This window comes from Microtus ochrogaster, chromosome 5, assembly GCF_000317375.1.
Source record: "Microtus ochrogaster isolate Prairie Vole_2 chromosome 5, MicOch1.0, whole genome shotgun sequence".
In the NCBI taxonomy this organism is placed as follows: domain Eukaryota; kingdom Metazoa; phylum Chordata; class Mammalia; order Rodentia; family Cricetidae; genus Microtus; species Microtus ochrogaster.
The window spans coordinates 26,449,273-26,475,623 of NC_022012.1; the positions used below are offsets into that span (position 1 = coordinate 26,449,273).

The window sequence follows — 26,351 nt, forward strand, 5'->3', positions numbered from 1 at the left end:
TTGAACTATATGGTATGCTGTGATGGCAGCAGCCTCACACATTTTACATTTACATCTTGACTGGACTATTTTCTCACGTATTTGATTTAATCTCATTTTGTGTTTTTCATTGTGGTCCCTAAGTTTATAAAAGCAACCATTAATGTTGTCAGGAAGAGGCCACATTGCTAGCCTGGACACGGTGTTAAACATGATTAGGAAGTATGCAAGTAGAAGGCAGTCAGTGATGGTTGGTCCATCCTGTCAGGCACGCTTGTTCTGTCATAGCTCTGATGGTAAAGAAAGACATGCTGGTGACTGTTAAGAGTTCTTTTTTTTTTTTTTTTTTTTTGAGACAGGTTTTCTCCGTAGCTTTTGGTTCCTGTCCTGGAACTAGCTCTTGTAGACCAGGCTGGCCTCGAACTCACAGAGATCCACCTGCCTCTGCCTCCTGAGTGCTGGGATTAAAGGTGTGCGCCACCACTGCCCGGCAAGAGTTCTTTTTTATTAGAGACCAAAACTGATCAAAGTACTGAAAACAAGTAACTATTGGATGCTCAGTTTTAAATGGGAAATCTGCATAACTCCTCCCAGGCTCAGGGAGCATCACTGACTAGAAGGCAGAAAGAATGCAGGAGACAGGATCCAAAGGAGTGCCCTGACACAGTCCCCTCTGGGCATGTCATGGCTAACATTCTGTCTGAATGGGAGGGATCCCTTAAGGCCCCATCTCTCCGGGTGGTTGCTGGAGAGGGAGTGTCATAATCTTCAGTGGTGTATACACTGGTGAATTACCATTGCTCAAATAAAGCACTACCATCCATTCTCATGTGGTGGGCTACAAGCACACACACTCACCCACGTGCAGGAAAGTAGTAAGTGAGTGGCTGAGAAGAAGGGATTTAGTAAAAGAAAGTGGAGAGAATATGAAGAAAGTAAAGTGGGGGGTATAAATTATGAAAGAATAAATAAATATTTTAAAGAACACTTTGCATTATCGGGGCAAGGAGACTAACAGAAATTGACAGTCTGGGGCTAGGGAGATGACCAAGTTAATTGCTGACTTGTCTTAGGCTTATAAAGTTCTGATCAAATTGAAATACTCTCACTACCAGAACCTTGCTTGGGCATCACCACAGCATGCTATAAGTGGCATCTAGAAAATGAGTAAGAAGAGTCCTTCTGCTTCAGAAGATTTGCCAAGGGTGGGAAGGTTGTGAAAATCAGCATGGCTGAGGTGGAGCTGGCAAACGCCTTAACCCTAGGTGTGGGTGAGGGCGATACTCAGTCACGGGATGTTCTTGAGGAATGGATGACTGTGGAGTAACTGGAACTGGATCAAAAGTGCACAGTTGAAGAAGCAGCAAGAGTAAAGGAAGCTGTGGGAGAAAAAGAGCCACCCAAATTCATGATGGGGCTTTCGCAGCAGCTTTCCTAGGCCTCAGCAAGCTCAGTTTACACCAGTGCCAAAGGTTATCTGTAAGGACTGTGGTGCTCTTATTGGCAGATCTGTGGTAGAAGAGAAGTAGGTCAAGCTGCCCACTGTGGATACCTGGAGATGGACAGCTCACTAGGAACAACTGTGGCAGGGCTTCAGAGTGACCCCAGAAAGCACTGTCAGCTTCCAGTAGGACAAGATGGGGAAGTGGAGACTATGGTACTGAAGATTCTGACCCTGAGTTAGACAGGGTTAGATGTTTATGTCTTTATTTCTAAGAAGAAAGCTGAAAAAGTAAAATAATTCAAAAAGTTTGTAGGTTAAGGAAGAAAACTATAGTGAATTGTGGGTTTAGCAGTGATTACAAAAGAGTCAAAATGTAAAAAAGCTTATAAAATAAACAGTTATAGTAGCTAAGATTAATTTATTAAAGAAAAATATTTTTATGAGCTTAGTGCACCTCGTGCAACAGCTTTCTAGTCAGAGGTGCATAGCGAGACTGACTCAGCCAACACGTTTTCAAGTCCTGAAATCCCCATTTAGTAAGTGCACTCAAAAGGTGCGTGGCATTTTTTATCTTATACTAAACTTTTCTCTACAATTGTTATGTTTAGATATGTTCACAGATACAAATACTTACCCATTGGGCCATGATTAACCACAGTATTCAGAACAGTACTGTGCTGCCCCGCTTTGTGCCCTTGGAGCAGTGGACAGGATTATACAACCTGGATGTAAAGTAACCACATGGTTAGGTGTGTGAATACACACTCTGATGTTGGCACAGTGAAACCCAAGGATGTTTGCCTGAGCATATGTCCCGGTCCTTAAACAAAGCATGACTTCAGGGTCTTTACATGAAATATGGATATTTGTCACACATTTTTTTCTGAGAAGCTTATATCAGAATAATATTTTGCTGAGCGATTCATTCTCAGAGTTGTATTCCTAGTGAGTGATCAGATTTACAGAGATAATCCTGCTACACTTTCTACTTTTCAGCACCTCCACGTTGGAGCAAATCACAAACCCGACCTGTTTTTCTTACATGGTGTTGTAAGAAATCATGTAGGAGCCTGTCAAACCAGTTTTCTGTTTATTCTTTATTTTCTTGTCCCTAGTGCCCAGGTTCTCTCGGGATGATTTTACAGAGCTTAAACTCTCATAGTTTGGCAAATGTGAGCTCACTAAAGATTACAGATACTTATAAGACTGGCTCTTTAAAAATCTGCCAACAGAATTTTCTGTGCACATATTCTACTGATTTTATCATTTACTTGAACATCCTTAACCTTAGAGTCGGGTTATTTTCTTGTTTTTATGTATCTTACCATTGTACATGCTTGCTGGGTGGGATCATTAATAAGAGTCAGTCTTCACCAGGGTGTTCCATGTCTGACCTTCCAGCATCAGCTCAGACTTAGAAGTTTTGGCCGGCCCTTCCTCCCTCCCTCCCTCCCTCCCTCCCTCCCTCCCTCCCTCCCTCCCCCCCTTCCTCCCTCCCTCCCTCCCTCTCTCCTCCTCCCTCCCTTCCTTCCTTCCTTCCTCCCTCCCTCCCTCCCTCCCCCCCTTCCTCCCTCAGTTAGTGGATACCTTTCTCTATCCCTCTGTCCCTTCATAATTAGTGGAAAATAGCTGCCAACATAACATTTGGTGTTGACAGTTAGAAAGTTTTACACAATGTTTATAAATTCTATGATTATAAAGTCTGGAAGGTGGAACATAGTTTTTGAGTATCTAAGATTTATTTTTCCATGAAGGCTTCTTTTATTTATTGTACATTTTTAAAATGGGATTTCCTTAAAACTTTGAAAGGAAATTGCTAATAAGAATGGTGAGAACTTTGTAGGAAATAGGTAAAATTATTTTGATCTGAAACAAAAGTATTAGTACTGGAGATGTAGCCCATTTATGGGCTTTCCCAGTAGGCAGAGCCCCAGGATTCGTCCCTCATACTTTGTAAAGCAGCATGGTAGAGTGCATCTGTAGTCCCAGTCCTTGGGAGACAAAGTCAAGGAGATCAGAAGTTCAAAGTCATCCTTGGTTACAAGATGAATTCTAGGCCAGCCTTGGCTTCATGAGACCCTGTGACAAACAAGAAAAGAAAAAGAAAAAAAAAACATGAAAAGTACTTTAAAATCTAAAGGGAGGAAACTCTACACATTACTGTTTTTGAAGTTATTTGTCTCTTTGAGCAAAGACCCTTACTTTTAAACCACTGTACATAGATGAGGGTTTTATGACATAGTGCTGAGGTGGGGGAGACAGATGAAATCACTCCTGAGTCCAGTCCTTTGTGTCGGTATATTCTCCTCACTGGGAATCATGCTTGTTCTGAGTGCACGGTAGTGCTGTGGCAGTGCCACAGAGCCGTCTCCCTGAAAGTCAGCTGTGCATTGCATCCTTGTCCACAGTGCCTGCATGGCGTCCACAGGTAAAATCGATCTAATAAGTATCGATTGGGCAGTGTGAGAGAAAGAGACCAGTCATCAAACCGAATGTCATGTAAAAACAAGGGTCAGTTTTTGTTGTCTCACCCTACCACTTTTAGCAGTAATTCTAAACTTCCTGAACTCTAACTTAAATGTTTCCTTATTCTCTTATTGTAAGATCATAGCCAAAACTGGAAGTGTTAAAGCAAAACAGAATTGTATTTAGAATATTTATGAATAGTTCGTGAAGTGATCTTATTTGGAGGGATCACTTTGAAGGTTTCTATAGTTATAGTCCATCTTGGTCATTGTTTTATATGAAGTTGGCTGGTTTGGTAGAGGTTGGTTGGGAGGGGGTACCTAATAAAGTTTTCCTGCTTCTTTGGGAGATTATGAACATATTTACTATCACATGATATAAGTGTCTAGTAAAAGTTACCTGTGCTTTTTGGCAACTTATTTTTGTGAAAATAAAATAATGTATAAATAAAGAAGAAATAATACATAAATGAAAAAATCCTCTCCTGAAAGGATTTCTTCCAAGGCCAATCCTTATGTACATGGGTGACCTAGCATGCTTAGTAAGAAGTTGTGTGTGTGTGTGTGTGTGTGTGTGCGCGCACACACACACACACACACTCACTCGCATGCACATGTGCTGGTGCATACACATGACTGCTAAATACAGAGGTAAGTGTTGGATCTATTTCTCATTTGTCGCCACCTTAGTTTTTGGAACAGTCTCTTCGCTGACCAGCCAGCTGTTAAGTCCCAGGGTCTCCATCTCCTTCCTAGCATTAGGATCACAATGTGGACCATTGCACCCAAATTTTATGCAGTTGTTGGGGACGAAGCTCAAATCCTTATGCTTGTATAGTAAACACTTTAACCAGTGAGCCACATCCTCAGCCCTATGAAAAGCTTCTTTAACAAAGAACAAGGAGCTGGGGTTGAGGGGAGGTTTGTGGCTCACTGAGTAAAAGCACAGATGTGAGGAGCCAGGACCCACATGGAAACTAGATGAGTAACATGAGCATCTGGAATCCAAACGTAGGAGATGGGAGGTGGTGACAGGAGTGTCCCTAGAGTTTGTAGTTTGGCATGTGCAGTAGCAAAACAATAAGAATGTACAAACACACACTCAAACTTGCATATGTACACATGCACATTAATACTTCCATTTCCCTTTATAAAGTGTTCACATTCATTATTCCAGTAATCTGTAAATATATTTGCTTTGGAATAAGCTACAAATTTGTAACCCTAAATTTTACTCCACTTCTATTGGAAATGGGACCTAAACTTAAAAGATGACTTTATATTTAGCACACCAGATTGATTATTTCTTTTTTGGAGGGAGGGGTGGTTTTTTTGAGACAGGGTTTCTCTGTGTAACAGCTCTGGCTGTCCTGGAACTCACTCTGTATACTAGGCTTGTAGATGGAGGCCACTTGTTTGTTTCCCAGTCACCCAGCAGCTCAGACCCAAAATAACCACACAGAAACTGTATTAATTAAATCACTGCTTAGCCTATTAGCTCTGACTTTTTATTGGCTAGCTTTACATCTTGATTTAACCCATTTCCATTGTTTTATATTTTAACATGAGGTTCATGGCCTACCTGCAAGATTCCAACATGTCTGTCTCCAGCAGTGGCTCCATGGCTTCTTCCCCACTCCACCTCCATTCTCCCAGCATTCAGTTTTGTTTCCCCTGCCTAGCTCTACCCTGCCCTATCAACAGGCCAAGGCAGTTTCTTTATTCACCAGTGGTATTCACAGCATACAGAGGGGAATCCCACATCAGGTGACCTCGAACTCACAGAGGTCCTCCTGCCTCAGCCTCTCGAGTGCTGAGATAAAAGGTGTACATTACCGCCACTACTACCTGGCTCAGATTGATTATTTCTAAGAAACACTCAAAAACTTCAAAAGTTCTCTATAGTTTTCTTCTCTGCTACATAAGCATCTCTTTTTTGTTACTAAAGTTCCTGAATGTCTTAAAGACAAAAGTACACAACTGAAAATGAATATAACTCTGTATGAAACCAAAGCATTCCTTGCCCCCCTCCCCTTAAGTAACTGGCTCTCAGAGCACAAGTGAGTTAATCGCTTGCTGATTTTGTAGTCATATCAGGAAGGTACTCCTGAGTGCTAAATGCCCAAAGATGGAGGAAGCTTGTTTTGGTTTTTCACCTTGAAGAGTTTACAGTTGTGAGCTGTACAATCAGGAGACATTTGGAAATGATCTGTCCAGTAACCACATAAACAGAGTGCTGCGGCTTCCTTGACTTTGGGTCTTTGGGGAAGCTTAAGAGTGACCACTGAACCTGCTAGAACAACAGAATAGAGTTCTCTATGTGGTGAAACTGGTTAAAGAGAGGAGCTCTGTTTTTCTAGAATTATAAAACACAGAAACAAAGTAGTGAGTATAAATTATAAAGGGCCTTATGAACCTGGCAGTATATTGCAGTAATTTAAAATGTTGACTCTGCTTAAACTACTAGTGTTGTAATTTAATTTCCATCAGTTCCTCCAGGCCTCTGTGAGAACCATCTGGTCCTCACAGAGAACCCCTGTGAGAAGCTCTACATTTGAAGATATAGTTCATTGACTATAAAATGAGGGTAATAATAGTACTCTGCCCATACAATTTCTTTGATAATTAAACAAGTATGCATTGTGGGGTTGGTGAGATGGCTTATCAGGTAAAACCTGATGACCTGAGTTTGATCCCTGGGATCCACATGATTATGGAAAGAGAGAACCAGTTCCCTCATTGTCCTCTAACTTCCCTTCTAGATATGTCTCATGGTGTGTTTGTGCAGGCACATGTTGGAGAGGGAGGGAGGGAGGAAGGGAGGGAGGGAGAGGGGAGGGAGGGAGGATGTTTTGAAGTGTCTACACTATAAGGACTAGTCCTTGATATACAAAGCGATCAATGTTATTTGCCACTGCTTTTTGATTTTTAATCACATGGGCTTTCAAATTTTAAATGTGAAATATGATAGCTGATAGAATTTGAAAGATGGGTTGCATGACTTTAGCCAGAGGCAAGAAAAGCAAGGTGCCATTACAGTTTACAAAAAAATGACATAGTAATATACACTAAATGAGATTCAGTAGCTCAGATTGTCTTACTAATACACCCAACCAGCTTCTGGGTATTTTATCCTTAGTGTAGTATTTATTTCTTTATAGACTGAGTAATGTCCTCCCAATTATCTCTTGTCAGGGATTTTAACTAACACTATCAAATGACCAGTTAAGAAGTTTGTGTGCTGATTAATTTGCATTAAAAAATAAAGAGTGCCAGTCCCCGGCTATGGTAAAAATTTAAATGGTACAGAAATTTATCCCATAGTTTTGAACTTTTGTTCTATCCCATATGCCTGAAGTAGCTCTCCTGTGCATTGACTAAGAGGTAAAAGAAATGTGTTTAGGAGTGAAGTAGTGCAGCACTTGTAAGTAATTACCTTGGTGGAACATGTGCTTACCTTTGTAAAATCATTTGCTGTGGATGGCATTCGAGTGAATTGCTGTTTGTTGTAGTCTGTAGTTGTGTTGGGGGTTAAACATTTGATCTAAATGAGTCTGTGGCCAGAGACTGCACCATGTATAAACAGAGCCAGGCTTGGTGTTGCCAGGTTTAGATATGAGATGTAATAATCAGATTCTCTTCTTTTTTTTAATAACAGACTAATTAATTTGCTCTGATTTATAAATTTTATTTTGCTTATAAAAACTAAGATGTTTTGGGTGTCATGTTGGTTACACTGAATAGCAACAATAATCTGCCTTTGAGAAGCCAAGGACAGTGTCACGGGGTTTTGACCCTACTTCATGTTCTGGCTTTGTGGGAGCCTAGCCAGTTTGGTTGTTCACCTTCCTAGACATGGACGGAGGGGGGCGGACCTTGGACTTTCCACAGGGCAGGGAACCCTGACTGCTCTATGGACTGGAGAGGGAGGGGGAGAGGAGTTTGGGGGACGGGGAGAAGGGTGGGAGGAGGGGGAGGGAAATGGGAGGCTGGGAGGAGGCGGATACTTTTTTTTCTCCTTTTCTCAATAAAAAAAAAGAAAAAAAACAATAATCTGCCTTAAACTCTCTTTAGTGCCCCAGGTTCTTCAGAGCTGCACAGCATTCATCGAGAGGTATGGCATTGTGGATGGCATATATCGTCTCTCTGGCGTTGCCTCCAATATCCAGAGACTTCGGTAAAACTCTATGACATTTCCTTTTTGTTTTTTTTTTAATTCAGTAAATTAAAATTATTTCAGAAACAGTAATTTTTATAACCATAGCTACCAGTAACATGGTTGAGATAAACTAGCAAAGAATGTCCCAGAACCATGTATTCTAGCCTCCTCAATACTTCAATAGTATTCTATCTCTCTAAAATGTTTGAAGAAGGCTGGTGAGATGACTTAGCAGGTAGATACTTGCCACCAAGTTCTGTGACCTGAGTTCCAAGCAGGAACCCACATAGTAGAAAGAGAGAACACACTCCCAAATTGTGTTCTGACCTGCATGCATGTGCCTTAGCATGTGTGTCAAAACCCAAATGTAATACATGAAATCTAATGATTTGAAGAAAGTAGCAAGTTACTGAAGTAAAGGTAAACCTTTTGAGCTAGAGGTTATTTCTGTTTAATTATTTAAGTTGCGTCCTTATTTTCCACATGGATATCTGACAAAAGATTATTTCTTACTATTATTGAAGTCCAAATACTGGTTTGTTACATGTAATTCAACATTCTGTGTACTTGCGTTCTGTTCTATGGCATATATTTTCCTTTCTTCATTTAAGTAATCCTGTCTTGTTTCCTGTCTGGGTTAGTCATGAGTTTGATTCTGAGCATGTCCCCGACCTGACGAAAGAGCCTTATGTTCAAGACATCCATTCTGTGGGCTCCCTCTGTAAGCTGTACTTCCGAGAGCTCCCAAACCCTCTGCTCACCTACCAACTGTATGAGAAGTTCTCTGTGAGTATGGACTGGGGTACATCATCTCACATTCTCTGGATAGTTCTGTTGTATGGTCATCTAAAATGTATTTTGACTTAATCTCTAGTGAGAATTCATTTTATGCTTAAAAAAAAAACACAAAACAAAAAACCTCCTTGAACAAATAATAGTAGTCAAGAGAACTAGGTGTTTAAAGTTTTCAAATTGTTATTCATTTATTTCTTGCTTTAAACCACTAACTTAGCATGTGTGACATTGAATACCATCACGCTTTTTAACAGTGGCATCTGAGCACCAAGCATGTGGAAGCAGTGTTCCCTCTTGATGCAGTGTCTTGATACATGTTGTAGATGAGTATCAGAGTGAGATTGCAAGTCAAGAACTCTCATTTGGACTAGCAAAGCTAACTGGTTTGTTGGGTTATGTCTGTTACAGGATGCCGTTTCAGCAGCAACAGATGAAGAGCGGTTGATAAAAATTCATGATGTCATCCAGCAGCTCCCCCCACCACACTACAGGTAAGTCATGACCTGGCAGATGGATATTAGCAGACAGAGAAGTGCATTCTGGGCACAACTAGATCTTTTTTGGTTCATATATAAATTGCTATTTCTAATAATAGAAACTTTAGTTCTGTCTATGGCCACTGTTTTATTGGTTTTAATCTTTGTGTTGTTATCCAGAGATGCTGCTGTAGATGGCTGATAGGTAGTATACACAGATATGTGTGTAGGGGTGTGTGTGTGTGTATGTGTGTGTGTGTGTCTAGTTTAACTGAATAAGTTGATCACTTTTTATTTCCAAAAGTATCCTGATGAGTAATTTAATCTCCGTATGCATAGAATGGTTTAAATAAATAAGATGAACAAGGACATTACAGCTGGGTGGGCTTTTCACTATGAAAGTACTTCAGCTATCCAGGCACTATTCCTAGTGCTACTAGAATTGCTCAGGTCACGTTTAAGTTTGTAATGCCTTGTTTTTATGCTTTTAGATGGTTAGACTCTTTCCTTTTAGTTATTTGCAGAAAGTAGAATAGCATAACTTCAAAATATTACTTGGTGTGGAAACTTAGTTTTTTGGAAATTTCATTTTGAATGATATTTAAACACATGTTTAAAGCACAAATATGTGTATTGTGCATGCACTGTTTTCTATTCTGCTGTTAGAAACTTACAAGCCAGTGCACTCCACACTGCCATGTAGTGTCTCTTTCAACTAGCATGTTCTGTTTCATTTTTCAGAACCCTGGAGTTCCTGATGAGACACCTCTCTCTTCTAGCGGACTATTGCTCCATCACGAATATGCATGCAAAAAATCTTGCCATTGTCTGGGCACCAAACCTGCTGAGGTAACTTACATTTGATTATGATCTTTAGAGGATGAGTTTTCTTGAATTGTAAAAAGCCTTGCATCATAGTTCGTCAAAAACAAACAAAAAAAAAAGGCTTAAAAAGTAAAGCAAACTATTATTTTAGTTAACACCTCCCTAAAGCAGCCTGTAGGCGTTGCCTAAGGGACTGTAAAAGTATGATTTCTTCCACCAATGTCTCTGGAACTTCTGAGCTGAGGAATTGTGCATCGGGAGACCTCTCTTCGCAGCTCTGATGGGACTGTTATTGACCCCACAGATCAAAGCAGATAGAGTCGGCCTGCTTCAGTGGGACAGCAGCTTTCATGGAAGTGAGAATTCAGTCTGTGGTTGTTGAGTTCATCCTCAATCATGTAGATGTGCTCTTCAGTGGCAAAATCAGCGCTGTCATGCAGGAAGGGGCAGGTATGGCTCAGATTGCTTTTCCTTATTACCAGGAACAAGTTTCTAAAGCAATGGAGAACTTTGCAATTATCATTTCATCTAATACTGTGTGACAGTGATAGACGACAGCTAATTTATGTTTGTGCAAGCTCAACAAATTGACAATTTGTTTCATACCATTATTGAGTTCCCACTGGAAAGGTAAAATACACTGTCCTATTTTAAAATATGGTTTCATAGCTGTAGAAAATAATTTGCTCTAAATTTTTTATTATTATTATTATTATAAAATCTCTGGCAGCTTTAGAATATTACTCCATGTGTGTATATAGTGATACTGTATATGGGACTGCTATAAGTTCATTACTCATCAACAATATCTTGCATCAGGGCTGGGGAGATGGTTTAGCAGTTAAGAGCATTGACTTCTCTTCCAGAGTACCCAAGTTCTGTTATAATTAAAAGTATTTTAGACATTAAAAAAAAACCTCACCCACATTACTAGTATATATAAAAATATGAGATTTAGCATAAAAAGAAAAATTCTTCTAAAACTAAAAATGTTGAGTGATTACCTTTACCTGAAAGGAAAATAGATTATGATAGAATTTCACTGTGCTCTGCAATGTCACCCTCTGTTTCTTATTAAATATAAAACGTTGTGATATTTGTCATTGAATAAAAGTTGAAACACTGTCGCTAGGTAGAATTGATGGTGGGCAAACTGACTTACGCATACAATACTGACATTCTTCTTCCTTTTTCTCTGAAGCGTCTCTGTCAAGGCCCAAGTCCCTGCTGGTATCTTCTCCATCTACCAAGCTGCTGACATTGGAGGAAGCCCAGGCAAGAACACAGGCTCAGGTCAATTCTCCCATTGTGACTGAAAATAAGTACATCGAAGTAGGTGAAGGGCCTGCTGCACTTCAAGGGAAGTTTCATACCATTATTGAGTTCCCACTGGAAAGGTAAAATACACTGTCCTATTTTAAAATATGGTTTCATAGCTGTAGAAAATAATTTGCTCTAAATTTTTTATTATTATTATAATAAAATCTGTGGCAGCTTTAGAAAATATTTAATTGAATATGAGTGATGTCAAACCCTTTAAAAGAAAGTTAGTTGTACAAGGGAAATTTCTAATAAAGGGATACACATTCATTATATGGTGTTGGCTTTTCTCTCTGAGAAATGTTTTTTAGGAATTTAAAAATAAGTTGTACTGAAACAACTTAGTCAGAAAGTAGTGAATGTGCAATGGCTTCTCGGACACTGGTTCCTTATCCAGCTCCAACAGACTTCTGACTAGTGTCAGAGTCTCTGGTAACTGAGACTTAGAGACCCTTCCACCCAGCTGAGAACCCACCTGGTCAGGAATGGGGGTGGAGCCTCTTGTGCAATTCTGATGAGTGCAGAAGTTGTCATACAACCCAGAGAAGCTGCAAACTTGACCCAACACAAAGTTACAAACTTGTATGAGGCTTTGTTTGTTCTGCAGTGTTTAGTTGAGTCTCTCCAAGCTGATAACCTCCCTGCCTGCTTCCCTGAGGAACACCAATAACGGGTGTGACTCCCTTGCTAGGTCTGTAGGATGATGAATCTATGTGCAGGGTATGTTTGATGTGACGGCTACCCTTCTGGCTTGTACTCATGAATGTAAGGCTCTTGTTTCCTTAGATGAGGCAACACTAACAAAACCTCAGAATTTGTTATTTTTCATTGTTATGTATTCCTTCACCTTCCTTTTCTTTCTGTGAATAAAAAGCAAGCAGTTGGTATGTAATGTTACTTTGTCTTCAGCACCTTGCTTTTTATTGTTTTAGTTCTGATTTACTCAAGGATATCTTTACTGTATAGTGATTCACAAAGTAGATATTAGGATGTACACATGTTTAGGTTTTATGAAATTCTCATTTCCTCACACAATTTCACAGTAATAAAAAAATTAGCTGAACTTCTTAGGTCTTTATTTAATCGGCCTCTTGTTTGGTTATCTGATTTTAAAGGACATCTAACTGTACATGGGTAGTTGGCACACTGCCTGGCATTCAGCATATGCCAGATTCTTAAACATCCTGTCTTCTGTCCTTGTTCTTTCTGCTTACTTCAGTTTTTCTATACTGTTTTATTTGTGGAGGCTTTAATATCATTGTCTTATTTTCAGGTTTTTTTTTTCATATTGTAAGGTACAAGTGACCTCTGTAAAGCTGTTGCTCACGTTACTACCCATATGTTTAGCTTCCCTGTCGTACAGCACTGCACTGTATAGTCTACGGTTCCTATTATACCTCTCCAAACAGTTTTGTTCTTCCTACCATTTGTTCATTACGTGTTCTGTAGGAAAAATAAAGCCCCAGTTACATTAATACTGATAAACTGTTTTCTGTTTTGTAGAAAGAGGCCTCAGAATAAGATGAAAAAATCTCCTGTGGGCAGCTGGCGTTCTTTTTTCAATTTAGGGAAGTCATCTTCTGTCTCTAAACGCAAGTTGCAGCGTAATGAGAGTGAGCCCTCGGAGATGAAAGCCATGGCTTTGAAAGGTGAGCACTCTGCCACCCTTTCTGCTACAGCAGACTGCCTGCTGTCCTCATGGCTGCCTTCTCTGGGTGCCCCTTCCCATGCCATCACAACACACCTCACTGTAAAGCTTGCATAGTTGTGGGCACAGGTGGATTGTCTTCAGGTCTGATTATCAGCAGCTCATAAGAGAATATAAATTACGTACAGAAGAACTCAGTTTCTTAAGGAAACTGTAGATTTTTACACACAAACACTTTAAGAATTAGCAGTGCATTTGTGACATTGCTTTTTTATTGTAACATGGCTTATATATTGCTGATAATAAGCAAATCCTGCTGTGTTGTGTACTTGTTTTGATATTTAGTTTTACAGATTTAAAATTTGAAAATCTTTTTCAGCATACTTTTCACATTCATAACTATAATAACCAATGACAGTCTCTTTTCTAGGTAACTCGCTGATGAGAGTATTGTATTCCATCAGATATATCTGTGACAGTTGAGTAAAATATTCTTTAAGATAGTTTTTAAAAATTTGTGCTCTAATAAAAATATCTTCTTAATCTAGAAAAATAGTATATTTTTCTCCTTAGGTACTGTTAGAAATAATGTTCAGTTCACTTATATCATTTAGTTTGCAATTATGTATTACCCATATAGTAGATATTTTGATAGCAAGCTGCGAAGGAAGAAAATTTAGGTAGTTCCCTGCCTTAAGAGTCTAATTAGAAAGGAATCTGTGTGAAGAATGACTTTCAGCATGCAAGCACAGCTGACGTAGAATTCTGTTTGACGTCTTTGGTGGACATTGTCAGTTCTTAAGATGGTGGGCTGGTAGTCAGGAATGCTAACTGTAAACTAATCAGTATTACATTATGTGTACAGATGTCTTGCCTGCATTTGTGTGCGCACTCCATGTGCGTGGTGCTCATAGAAGCGAGAAGAGGGCAGTTCCTTTGGAACTGGAGTTAGAGGTGGCCGTGGGCTATATGTTGTGTGGGTGCTAGGAATCAAAGCCAGTCTGCTGAAGAGCATCAGTGCTCGTAACCACCGAACTAGCTCTCCAGCCCCAAGAAAGAGAGCTTTTAGCTTGGGTGTTAAAGGAGGTACAATTCACCTCATCTTTAAGGGAACTAAGAATCCTGTTTCAGGAAATGAGAGCAGAGTAGGAAGAGGGGCAGGTTGGGAAAAAAAAAGATTTTTAAAGGACTACAAAAGATTTTGTTGTCAAGAGAGGAGAGCAGGAAGGTCGCAAAGAGCTTAAGACACAGGACTTAAAGCACCTGCAGTTTGAAGTACTTGCTACCAGCAGGCCAGCAACACACAGTAGGGTGGCAGATAAGATTAACACATACAATTAAAATAACTGAGTTTCCTGCAGCTGCCACCATAAATAATTACAAATTGAGACTGAAGCACAAAAGTGTGTGGAAACTCAGAGTCTGGCAGGTGTCAGCTCGACTGTGGTCACTCAAGTTCTTCAGGGAAGATTCCCTCCTGCCTGGTCTGTCCTCTCATGGCCCCTGACATTTCTTGCCTTTAGGTGGCGTCACTCCATTCTCCGCCTGCATCTTTACAGGGTCTTCTTCTCAGTGTCTCATTGTCTTGTATTTTTACAAGGGCACTGTCATTGAGGATGGGACCACTGTAAGATATCATCAGAGGGGTTGGGAAAATGGCTAAGTGGTCAAAAACTCTTCTACAGGAGAGTTCCTAGTTCAGTTCTTAGCACCTGTAACAAGCTCTGGGGATCCATCATCTTCTGGCCTCCTAGAGCACTGGCATATGTGTGCATACACTCGCATGGACCATACACATGAATGAATTAAAAAAAAAAACTTTTAAATACATCACCCTGTGAAGTTGGTCATCAGGAAACATACAGGAAAGAAGTATTTTAGTTTGCCTCTGTATGCAAGTTTGTAGGCGTTGGAAGGGTTTGTTTTCATTTGGGAAACAGAATAGTGCAGCACTTTACATAATAGGGTGGTAAACTGAAAATGACTGTTAAAATGACTAAACACACTTGGAAATACAAAGTTAGAAAAAACACCAAGCCCTTTAACTGCATAATCTTTAATAATCACAGGTTTTACACTGTTTGGTTTTGATTATTTAGGTGGCAGGGCAGAAGGAACCCTTCGCTCAGCTAAAAGTGAGGAGTCCCTTACTTCTCTCCATGCAGTTGATGGTAAGCCTAAGTGTTCTGTGATGGATTGCATAAAAGAACATGCATACAGCAGTGTTGTGAATATGTGCTTAGTAAGAAGACTATGAAATATCACTTCCAATAGTATTGGTATTTACTAAATATGGTTCAGTTAAAACTCATGAATATTTTAATATGGTGAGTTATTTTGGCATGAATGCTACTTATATCAAATGGCTGAAATGTTTGAAAGCAAACATTTATATTTGTCAGTGCTTAAAAGCAAGTGTCACTAATTCCTTTAGATTTGGTATGGGAACAACTTTGAGCTTCACTTGTTAATTGATGGTGGGTGGTTTCCATTACTCAAGGGTCATTAACATTTGGACATGACTACTTAAAGCCCAAGTCTGCCTCCAAAGGGGGCCAACATCTCCTGGCAGATGCTGGAGGGAGATGTGGTTACAGCCTAAGTTGAAACTCACAGGCAAACTTTATGAAAGCAAGTGTTGTGTTGTGCTGTGCTGTGCTGCTTGGGTTTGTTTGAAAAATGAAAAGCCTGTTCTCATTAGGAAAAAAAATAGAAGTGTTTTAAGTGTGTGATTGGAGAACTTTACAAAATGCATGTGAATACTTTTTATTAGGAAGAAACATGTTCGCTTTAAAAAGAAATTTGGATAGCATAAGGATATTTTCCCATAATAAGCAGCCCCTTTTTTCTTACTGTTTTATGCCCAAATTGTTATTTTAAGTGATGACTTCTACTTATAAGTTATATATGAAGCCAATGATAAAATAAGACACAAAGAAAGTGAGAAACCTGCCTGGTGTCATGGCAAGAGTCAGTGGTGGATCAGTAATACAATCCAAGAATCCCTTTCCTTTTTCCTATCCAGGCTATGGAACAGTGCCTTCTTTGTTAATTTGGAAGTTCTCTTGCCATAAATGACTGATGTCTGTACACCCAGAGACAGTTTGTGGGAAGAAAATTAAAAGTTGCATTTTTCTTACGCTATACAATATTACTATTGTACTAAGTAGGTGACTAGTCATGGTATCGTGTGTCTTGTGACATTCATGCTTTGATATTGTTGTCCATTTTTACCAGGTGATTCCAAGTTGTTCCGACCTAGAAGACCCAGGTCTAGCAGTGATGCACTCTCTGCCTCTTTCAATGGAGAAATGCTGGGGAACCGCTGCAATTCCTATGATAATCTGCCCCACGACAATGAGAGTGAAGAGGAAGTGGGGCTGCTCCACATTCCAGCTCTTGTGTCTCCTCACTCAGCTGAGGATGTTGACTTGAGTCCACCAGACATTGGAGTAGCCAGTCTGGACTTTGATCCGATGTCATTTCAGTGCAGCCCTCCAAAAGCCGAGTCAGAGTGTCTGGAGAGTGGTGCTTCCTTTCTGGATTCGCTAGGGTTTGCCAGGGATAAACCGAGTACCAGTAAGAAGGATATAGAAGCAGGTGGTAGCCAGTCGCAGACTCCAGGCAGCACTACAAGTTCTGAACCTGTGTCTCCAGTCCAGGAGAAGCTGAGTCCATTCTTTACCCTGGACTTGAGTCCAACTGAGGACAAGTCTTCTAAACCATCTTCATTTACGGAAAAGGTTGTTTATGCTTTCTCTCCGAAGATCGGACGCAAGCTAAGCAAATCTCCTTCCATGAACATATCTGAGCCCATTTCAGTGACTCTTCCACCTCGGGTGTCAGAAGTCATTGGTACTGTCTCCAATACCATAGCGCAGAATGCATCACCTCCATCTTGGGACAAAAGTGTGGAAGAAAGAGATGTCATAAATAGATCCCCCACCCAGATAGGAAAGACGAAAACAAGTGAGAGAGAGGCACAGGAAGGGTGTGAGCCTGAAGCACAGCCCCTGGAGCAGGGGGCAGCTGAAGAAGTAGAATTGCCAGGGGCAGAGGAGCGGCCTGTCTCGAGCAGTCAGAGCAAGGCTGTACCTTCTGGACAGAGTCAGACAGGTACCGTTTGTTCTCCTCTATTCCTTCCCTAATTTAAGAGTGGTCTTCCATCCTGTGTGCCATCTGTGCCTTTTAAGAGAAAGCCTTCTCCACAGCTAGGCTATAATCAAAGAGAATGTTTTTCTGAATGGTGCTGAGGGTTCAAAGCCCTAAACTAAAAAGAGTCAAACAGAACTCCCCAAAGGGCCCATGGTCCTGCTTCAGACCTTCACAAAAGACCCCTACCTCTTTGGACAGTCAGAATTCATGGATAATTTTTTGCACAACTTTGTAGCTCTTGATTCTATTTTCTCTTCTAATACATATCCTATTATGTATTATGCCTTACAAGTTAACGAGCCAGCCTACTTCACAGTCTGTAAGCACTGGAACCTTGTACTCTAAGTGACCTTTTCTAAGTCAGGTGGGGGACCTGCTTCTCCCTCCATCCAAGTTGTAGCAGTTCAAGAGGAGTTTGCAAATTTTAAACCCTGTGTTTTCCTTTTGAACCTTGTGTGTTCTCAACATTTGCATGTGGGATAGAAGATCATGGATTGCCATTTTGAAATATGGAAGGCACCTGTTTTTAATGATCACATGGGGAGTGTTTGGCTTTCCGTGTAGGGTAACATAAGCTACCTTTTCATTCTAATTTTTTTTCCCAATTTCCCACTAGGAGCAGTTACCCATGACCCCCCTCAAGATCCCGTTCCTGTCAGTTCAGTCTCTCTTATCCCACCACCACCGCCTCCGAAAAATGTCGCCCGAATGTTGGCACTAGCGTTAGCTGAGTCTGCACAGCAAGCCTCAACTCAGACACTGAAGAGACCAGGGACTTCCCAGGCTGGGTGTACTAGTTATGGAGACATGGCAGTGGTTACATCTGAAGAGAAACTGCCTGGTTCCTACTCTAGCATTACTCTAGATAAAGCCTATTTCCAAACGGACCGACCAGCAGAGCAGTTCCACCTGCAGATCAATGGACTCGGAAATTGTAACCAGCCTCTCCCAGAGACAGCAGCTATGGGAGATCCCACTCATTCTAACACAACTGACTCTGGGGAGCAACTCCACCAAGTAGACCTAATAGGGAATCCGCTACATCGAAACCATTTATCTGGAGACCCAGAAAAGGCTAGAAGCACTTCAGCTCCCTTAGCAGACTCAGAGAAGTCTGATGATCATGGAAGTTTCTCTGAAGACCAGGCTGGGAAGACCAGCGTGTCCACTGTCTCCTTTGTGGAGCAGGACCACTCTCCACCTCATGTCTCCAGTGGAGATCAGCCCCCCTCTTATCTTGCTACCAGTGTGGATAAACCCCATCATTCCTCAGAACTTACAGACAAATCTCCCATGCCTTCTACTTTGCCTAGGGACAAAGCTCACCCTCTTTCTGGGTCCCCTGAAGAGAACACCAGCACAGCCACTATGGCTTATATGATGACAACTCCAGGAAGAGTTGAAACAAGCAGCAGAGATACCAGCAGGGTCATGGCTGAGCAGCCAGCTGCTGCTGATTTTGTGGCTGCAACCCTTCAGCGTGTGCACAGAATTAACCGCCCCCTCCCCCCACCTCCTTCCCAGAGGCCAGCAGAGCAACCGCCAGCCTTGGGGCAGGTACAAGAAGCACCAAGTGTAGGATTGAATAATTCCCACAAGGTAAGATGGAGAGGAAGTCAGTGAAGTGATGTATTTTTTTCCAAAGGTATGTCATTTTTCAGTGGCATGTATTATCTTTGAGTGAGATATGTTTGAGTGAGTCAGTCAAGTGGCAGGTTTTATAAAATAGCCACTATTTGGACAACTCTGCCCTTTCCTGGCTACTGGCTTTGCAGTAAAGACAGAGCAGAGAGCCCATGGTGCAGTAAAGACAGCTTAACCCTCCTTGTTGCTTTCCCTTCTTGAAGCATGGAGGACCTTCACAGTGAGATCCTGACAGAGTGAACAAAGTGAACCCCAGATATCAGGGCTGAGGTGGTAGTTCTCTTTCCCAACTCTATCATTGATTCGCTGTGGCCGAGCGAGTCCTGTAACCACTCTGTGGCAACCCTTCACATGTGTACACTGAAATTACTTCATTCTCCACATGTATGTAGGATTCTTCTTACAGAAGAATATATTTAATATCTTACAGAAGTATAAGGAATAATAATATCTTACAATTTTTGTGTGGTTTGTTACGATTTCAACCATAACCAGTAACCAGCTATGTTCCTCAGTTAAATACCTGCTCTCATGAGAGAATGTTAAATATAGAATGCAAAGGTGTTATTTTCTAATTTTTTTTTTTTTGGTTTTTCGAGACAGGGTTTCTCTGTGGCTTTGGAGCCTGTCCTGGCACTAGCTCTGTAGACCAGGCTGGTCTCGAACTCACAGAGATCCGCGTGCCTCTGTCTCCCAAGTGCTGGGATTAAAGGCGTGCGCCACCATCGCCCGGCCATTTCCTATTTTTTTTCCTTTTGAAAAAGAAACAGCAAAAATATATTGCTACAGGTTTTGTGGTCACCTTAAACCAAAAGGAGTTAGACTTCTAGTCCTTACTGGAGGATGTTATTGTAGCCCCTGCTTCTCAGGACATTTAGTGTGTGGACCCACAGACAGGGTGAACGGAAAGAAAAGGCAGTGAGCTCTGATTTGCCGCCATCCCAGACAAGCCCTTTTTAGCTCTTTCCTGTATCTAGAGGTTTACAGCTGCTCTCTGGGTGGAACTGAGTCACTCTGAACAGGGCCCTTCCAGCTGATGAAATCAACTATTCCCATTTTAAAAATCTTTCTGGTCTTGAGGCTGAGCTTAGACCAATAGGCAGGATGCTTAGTTTTAAGTCTGGCTCTGTTGTTTGTCTAATCCTGTGTTTGGGTCGGCACATTAGAGTCCACTGTATTTCCTCATATGTAAAGCCTAGCATGAATTAGAAAACACTGCACATTTCTCCACAGGTAGTAGTGAACCATGTAGCCACGCAGATACTCTTTTCTAGTCATGGGGTCAGGTCCAGTGTGACTGTAGGGCTTGGGAAAGTCCAAACTGCCACCCAAATAGCCTGGGTTTGCACACTGGTGGGGGTGGGGGTCTTTAAGCAACAGACTTTTAATGTCACTCTCTTTCCACAGGTCCAGGGAGTAGCTCCAACTCCAGAGAGGCCGCCTGAGCCTCAAGTCACGAGTGATCCTGCATCCATCTTTGTCAATGATGGCAGTGCAGCTGCCCAGTGTTCCATGGCTGCTTCTGCTCTCCAACCAGGACTGCCTGAGAAGGTACGGGAAGGCACCAGGGCCCCCTTGCTCCACCTGCGTGCTGAGTCTTTTCCTGGCCATTCCTGTGGCTTTGCTGCCCCAGTTCCCCCAACAAGGACAGTGGAAAGCAAGATGGCTGCTGCCATGCACTCCAACACTGCAGATGCCAACAGCAGCTCAAATTATCACTCCTTTGTCCCTTCATCAGCCTCCATGGATGGTGTATTGCCTTTGCCACTCCCCATCTCTCAGCCTAAGCATGCTTCTCAGAAGATAGCCTATTCTTCCTTTGCTAGACCTGATGTCACCACTGAGCCCTATGGTCCAGAAAACTGTTCACATTTCAATATGACTCCAAACTGCCAGTTCCGTCCCCAGAGCGTACCTCCACACCACAATAAGTTAGAGCCACACCAGGTATATGGTGCCCGATCAGAGCCACCAGCTTCCATGGGTCCTCGTTATAATACCTATGTGGCGCCAGGAAGAAACATGTCTGGACACCACTCCAAACCATGCAGCCGAGTTGAGTATGTCTCTTCTCTGGGCTCTTCAGTTAGGAATACTTGTTGCCCTGAAGACATTCTACCTTACCCCACTATCCGGAGGGTCCAGTCTCTCCATGCACCCCCACCTTCCATGATCCGCTCTGTTCCCATTTCACGAACAGAAGTTCCCCCAGATGATGAACCAGCCTACTGCGCAAGGCCCGTCTACCAGTATAAGCCATATCAGTCCTCCCAGGCCCGCTCAGATTACCATGTAACTCAGCTTCAGCCTTACTTTGAGAATGGACGGGTCCACTACCGTTATAGTCCATATTCCAGCTCCTCAAGCTCCTATTACAGCCCCGACGGAGCCTTGTGTGATGTTGATGCCTATGGCACAGTCCAACTGAGGCACCTTCATCGCCTACCCAACCGTGATTTTGCTTTATACAATCCAAGGCTACAAGGAAAGAATTTATACAATTATGCTGGTTTGCCTCCACGTCCACGGGCCAACATGACTGGCTATTTCTCTGGTAATGACCATAATGTAGTCAACATGCCCCCCACTGCTGATGTAAAGCACACCTACACCTCGTGGGATTTTGAGGACATGGAAAAATACCGCATGCAGTCCATCAGGAGAGAGAGTCGAGCACGACAAAAGGTGAAAGGGCCGGTCATGTCACAGTACGATAACATGGCACCAGCTGTGCAAGATGACTTGGGAGGAATCTATGTCATCCATCTGCGTAGTAAATCAGATCCTGGGAAAACTGGACTTCTCTCTGTGGCTGAGGGGAAAGAAGGGCGGCACCCAGCCAAGGCTGTCAGTCCTGAGGGGGACGACCGTTTCTACAGGAAGCATCCAGAGCCGGAGTTCGACAGAGCCCACCATCATGGGGGGTATGGCAACACCCAGGTAGACAAGCCATCCCTCCCACAGAAGCAAAGCAGCCTTAGGAACAGAAAGCTTCACGATATGGGTTGTAACCTTCCAGAGCACAGGGCGCATCAGGAAGCAAGCCATAGGCAATTATGTGAATCAAAAAATGGACCACCTTATCCCCAGGGAGCTGGCCAGTTAGATTATGGGCCCAAAGGGATGCCAGATACTTCTGAGCCAGGCAGCTACCATAACTCTGGAGGGAAATATGTCACATCAGGGCAGGAGTCTTTAAGAATGAACCACAAGGAAGTGAGGCTCTCCAAAGATCTCGACCGGCCTCGAGCCAGGCAGCCACCTGCCCCTGAGAAACACTCCAGAGACTGCTACAAGGAGGAGGAACACTTCTCTCAGTCTATGGTCCCACCCCCCAAACCAGAGAGGAGTCACAGCCTAAAACTCCACCATACCCAGAACCTGGAGAGGGACCCCAGCGTGCTATACCAGTATCCAACACACAGCAAGCGCCAGAGCAGTATGACTGTTGTGTCCCAATATGATAACCTGGAGGATTACCACTCCCTACCCCAGCACCAGCGAGGAGGCTTTGGAGGGGGAGGCATGGGAGCCTATGTGCCCTCTGGCTTTGTCCATCCTCAGAGCAGGACATATGCCACAGCGTTGGGTCAGGGGGCCTTCCTGCCCGCAGAGTTATCCTTGCCACACCCTGACACACAGATCCATGCAGAATGAGCCCTGGGAGCAATAGAGTTGAAGCAGCCTCTGCTGGACAGTGGACTGTTCTATTTTTTTCAATAACCAAAAAAATTTAAGGAAAAAATAATGCTACAAAACCCCTGACCATATGAAAGACACATATTAAAAGTAAACAAACCACACCTTCCCCCCACTCCCACCTCATCCATCTATAGGCTGTGTTGTTTGTCTGTAAAGAGATCTGGATGATTGTAAAGTGCTGTGCTGAAAGCCTAGGGGAGAAGTTCTCACCACAGACCCTATTGCTGTACAGGGCTGATTTGTAAGACTCTAAGGACTGCCTTTAACTCATTGAATTTAACATTGACCTTTCTTAGCACTTGCTACCTAGCTCAGATCAGTTTGCCTATATTCCCTGGTGGGCTCTGCATTTCCTGTTGTGTTCCCACTGTGGTAGGGGCCATATAGCCTGCCCAGGTGGACTCTCCACTCTGTTCTGCTTTCATTGTCCCTGTCCATGAAGGAGCCCAGTGTGCTAAATTCGAAAGAAAACTCCCTGATCCTCCCGCTGTGTCATTTAGACTGCTAGCAGCATGATCATTAAAAGGTAAAAGAATTAGGATTGTCAACATTTAGTGGCACATCATTGTGAAATAGTGGTCCCAGCTGAACCACATTCTTCAGTAGTCTAGCCTTTTTCGTCTTGTCAGTCTGTACGCTCCTCTCACTGCAGAAACATGAGGGGCTACTTTTTTAAGTTAAAATTTAAGGAACTTTTCTTCAATAGAAAATGAAGTTCTTATTGTCAGTGAACTCTGTTATTGTCAGAAAACATCACTAGTGCTTTCAGTGAGCTGTCCCCCTGCACATCCCACAAGATCCAGGAAGTGGTAGTGCCAATAAAATAGTCACCCTGTTGGCTCTAAATCCAAAACATTCTCACTAAGCATGGTTTAACTGGATACAGTTTCTTAGGGATATAAATGTACATGTTACTCAATTTCTAACTTACAGTGCGGTTCCCTGAGAAGTTGCAGAACCCCTACAAACTACCTGTTAGAAAACTACATTGTGCATTGACCCTGAGTACACAGTTCCATCTCGCCCACTGGCGTTCTGGAATCTTGTGGTTGGCTCACTTCTGTTGTGTGGTCACAGTCTTACTGCGTTCGTCATCTACACCAGCATTTCAGAATAGTTCTTTCTAACTCTCTAGACATGTTAAACATGTGGATACCTGGAACTTTCTTTTGAAAGTTGCATTCCTTATTGGGCTTGGGACAGGGTACCTCTTCAGCCCAGCTTCCCTCTTGTTTCCTAGGCCCATCCCACCCCAGCCAGCCAAGTCTGGTAAGGCAAGACCTGTGTTAAAAGTGAGTTAGATTGGCATTTCATTCCATAAGTCACGATAATACTTGAGTTTTGTACATTTGTATTTTTTAATACTCTGTAGGAGACACAGGAGATTTCATTCCATATGGTTGCTGCTCTGGCTTTTTAGGATGGGATTACCTTTTACTTAGAGCAAAGGAAGAAATCTTTTAAGAGATTAAAATCATGCTGCTGTTACTGCTGTGAAATTGTGAAAGATTAGATTTATGGCAGTCTTTGTAATTAAGTCATATATTTGCGTTTTAAGGGTTTATATTTAGAACTAAAGTTTTAAGAACATGTTTGTATTTGGAGATAGTCTGTAAGGTGTTCTTTGTTTCCCAGATTGACCAGAGGGATCCAGTGAAGTCTAAAGTAGACACCTGGAAACACCTACACACAAAGGTCTGTGGGAACTCTGGCATCTGCATTAAAGATGCAGACCCAGCTGATACATAGAATGTCCAGAAACTTGATGGCTGCCTCTACCTGGCACACAGATGTGTTGGAAGACAGTATTTTCTTTTTCAACCCATGTCATCTTTTTTGTCAAGGAGGCAACTTACTGCCTCTTGAAGACCACACCAGCCCTGAATGTTATCCTTAGCGTCACAGATGGAGGGAGAGAGGACAGTGAGACAAGTGGCTTCAGTGTCTGCAGGCCTGGCCTGAAAAAAAGTGCTGAAGTCCAGACCAATTTTGATATTTGTAGATTTGTTTGTCACACATATTGTTTACTCCTGAAGCTAAAAGTCTCTTTTATAAATACTAGGGTTAATTCCTTAGAACAGTTTCTTTATTAATAACATCCTATGGGTTTGGAAATGTCAGGAAAATATTTTAAATATAGAATAATAATTCAGATTATTGGTATAAGTGTGAAAATAAAACTTTAGAGAAAATCTAAAGTTACTTACTGTATGTAGCAACAGCCTTAACTTTGGATTCCGCTATTTGAACAACTTTGCCCACATGTTTCTCTAGCAATGTGGGGGCAGAAATTGGATGGCAAATCACTGTGAGCCAGGTTACCTCAGTGTCGTCCACCTCGTGTGTGACCTCACAAACACAGGAACTGAATGTTCTTTTCAAGTGTTGGCGTGGAGCACTATGGTCAAGGAAGTGGAACTGCCTTACACATTAAACAGAATCTCATCCCACTGCTACCTTTGCAGCCATGTCTCCAGATTTTATCTTTTTGGCAAAATTCCACAGTTGGGTTAGATTGAAGTAGATGTTCCTAGATAGCAGGCTAGGAGCTCAGCTAAAAGCTCCAGGGGCATCGTGTTCTTACTAATAAATCTAATCTGAGCCTTATTTCTTACCGAATTCAGTTTCTTTTTAAACATGCATTCATATATTTTAAATGCTCGGTTTGGAGAAGTCCCTAGGACAGTCCCAAGGGCAGGGCCTGCACATTTCTTCTAATGGTAAAACAGTTTTTAAAATGTAGGGTCAGATTAAAGAAATACCTGAGACTAATTCTGTGCAGAGGAGGGACCACGGAGGTGAGCAGATAGAAGAGCTGTTGTCAGTTTGGAAGCAGTAGTGAGTGCGCGGAGAAGGGTCCTGAAAAGTCCATTTCTCTGTTCCAGCCCTGTTGGTCGCCCATTCAGTATGTTGGCAAAGTATCACCTGAGCAGAGAGTGCAAGAAAGTCATAAAGAAAGCTAAAGTATGTCAGAAAGTTACTTCCAAATGGTTAGAGGCATGTGATTATCAGTACTGTGTATTATGGAAATGTCAAGAATGATGTATTTTAATGTGTGCAAGATAATGTTGGTGTGCACAGAGGGTCTTTTCCTTATCTGATTAGTACTGTTAATGTTCAAAGAATTAAAAATGATTGTTTTACAGTTTAGATTCTGAGATAGCAAAACCTGATTTTCAACCATGACCTGCATGAGAGAAGCATCCTAGGAAGTCTTAGATCATACTTTTGAGTTCTTTAATTTATATAGTGTTTTTTATGTTTTAATATTTTTGTGAACTGGTGTAAATTGTTAATGCATTTAAGCTTGTGTATTTTTGTAAATAGTTTTGTGATTTACTTCTTGCTCCCTGTGTAAATATTTACAGTCTCATTTCTTCCAAACTTATTTGAAACTGAGTTGTGGGTTTGGGGTTTTGTTTGTTCCCTTGTTTGGCGTGGGTGGGGGGTGGTAGGGAGAAGGGGTTTTTGTACTTAAGATGGAGATATCTTGTGGTTTAAAGCAAATGTCCCACTGAAAGCAATTCCAATATCAAGAGAATTATTTCAGGTTAAAACAGACTTTTTGTGTGTGTGTTTCCTTTCTGACTTAGTATAAATTGTGGTGGAGTAGATGGGGTGGTTTATTGGGGTGCTCGGACTAGATGTTTGTACGTTACAACCTATTAGGTTAGATGGGGTGGTTTATTGGGGTGCTCGGACTAAATGTTTGTACGTTACAACCTATTAGGTTAGATGG

At 41.9% G+C, this 26,351-nt stretch overlaps 1 protein-coding gene across 3 annotated transcripts in view; it reads left to right on the forward strand.

Annotated features, from left to right (window-relative positions):
* The window catches only part of Arhgap32 (Rho GTPase activating protein 32), a 230,116-nt gene extending 203,943 nt beyond the window's left edge, over window positions 1-26,173 (forward strand). For all 3 annotated transcript variants that reach the window (XM_013346244.2, XM_013346245.2, XM_005347001.3), the window contains 11 exons: window positions 7,963-8,065; window positions 8,689-8,833; window positions 9,251-9,333; window positions 10,060-10,167; window positions 10,448-10,593; window positions 11,345-11,540; window positions 12,967-13,112; window positions 15,211-15,282; window positions 16,349-17,227; window positions 17,883-18,865; window positions 20,318-26,173. In XM_013346244.2, coding sequence (XP_013201698.2) covers window positions 7,963-8,065; window positions 8,689-8,833; window positions 9,251-9,333; window positions 10,060-10,167; window positions 10,448-10,593; window positions 11,345-11,540; window positions 12,967-13,112; window positions 15,211-15,282; window positions 16,349-17,227; window positions 17,883-18,865; window positions 20,318-22,567 — 5,111 coding nt within the window. In that variant the 3' untranslated portion in view covers window positions 22,568-26,173. The remainder of the gene's footprint in view (window positions 1-7,962; window positions 8,066-8,688; window positions 8,834-9,250; window positions 9,334-10,059; window positions 10,168-10,447; window positions 10,594-11,344; window positions 11,541-12,966; window positions 13,113-15,210; window positions 15,283-16,348; window positions 17,228-17,882; window positions 18,866-20,317) is intronic.
* The last annotated feature ends 178 nt before the right edge of the window (window positions 26,174-26,351 follow it).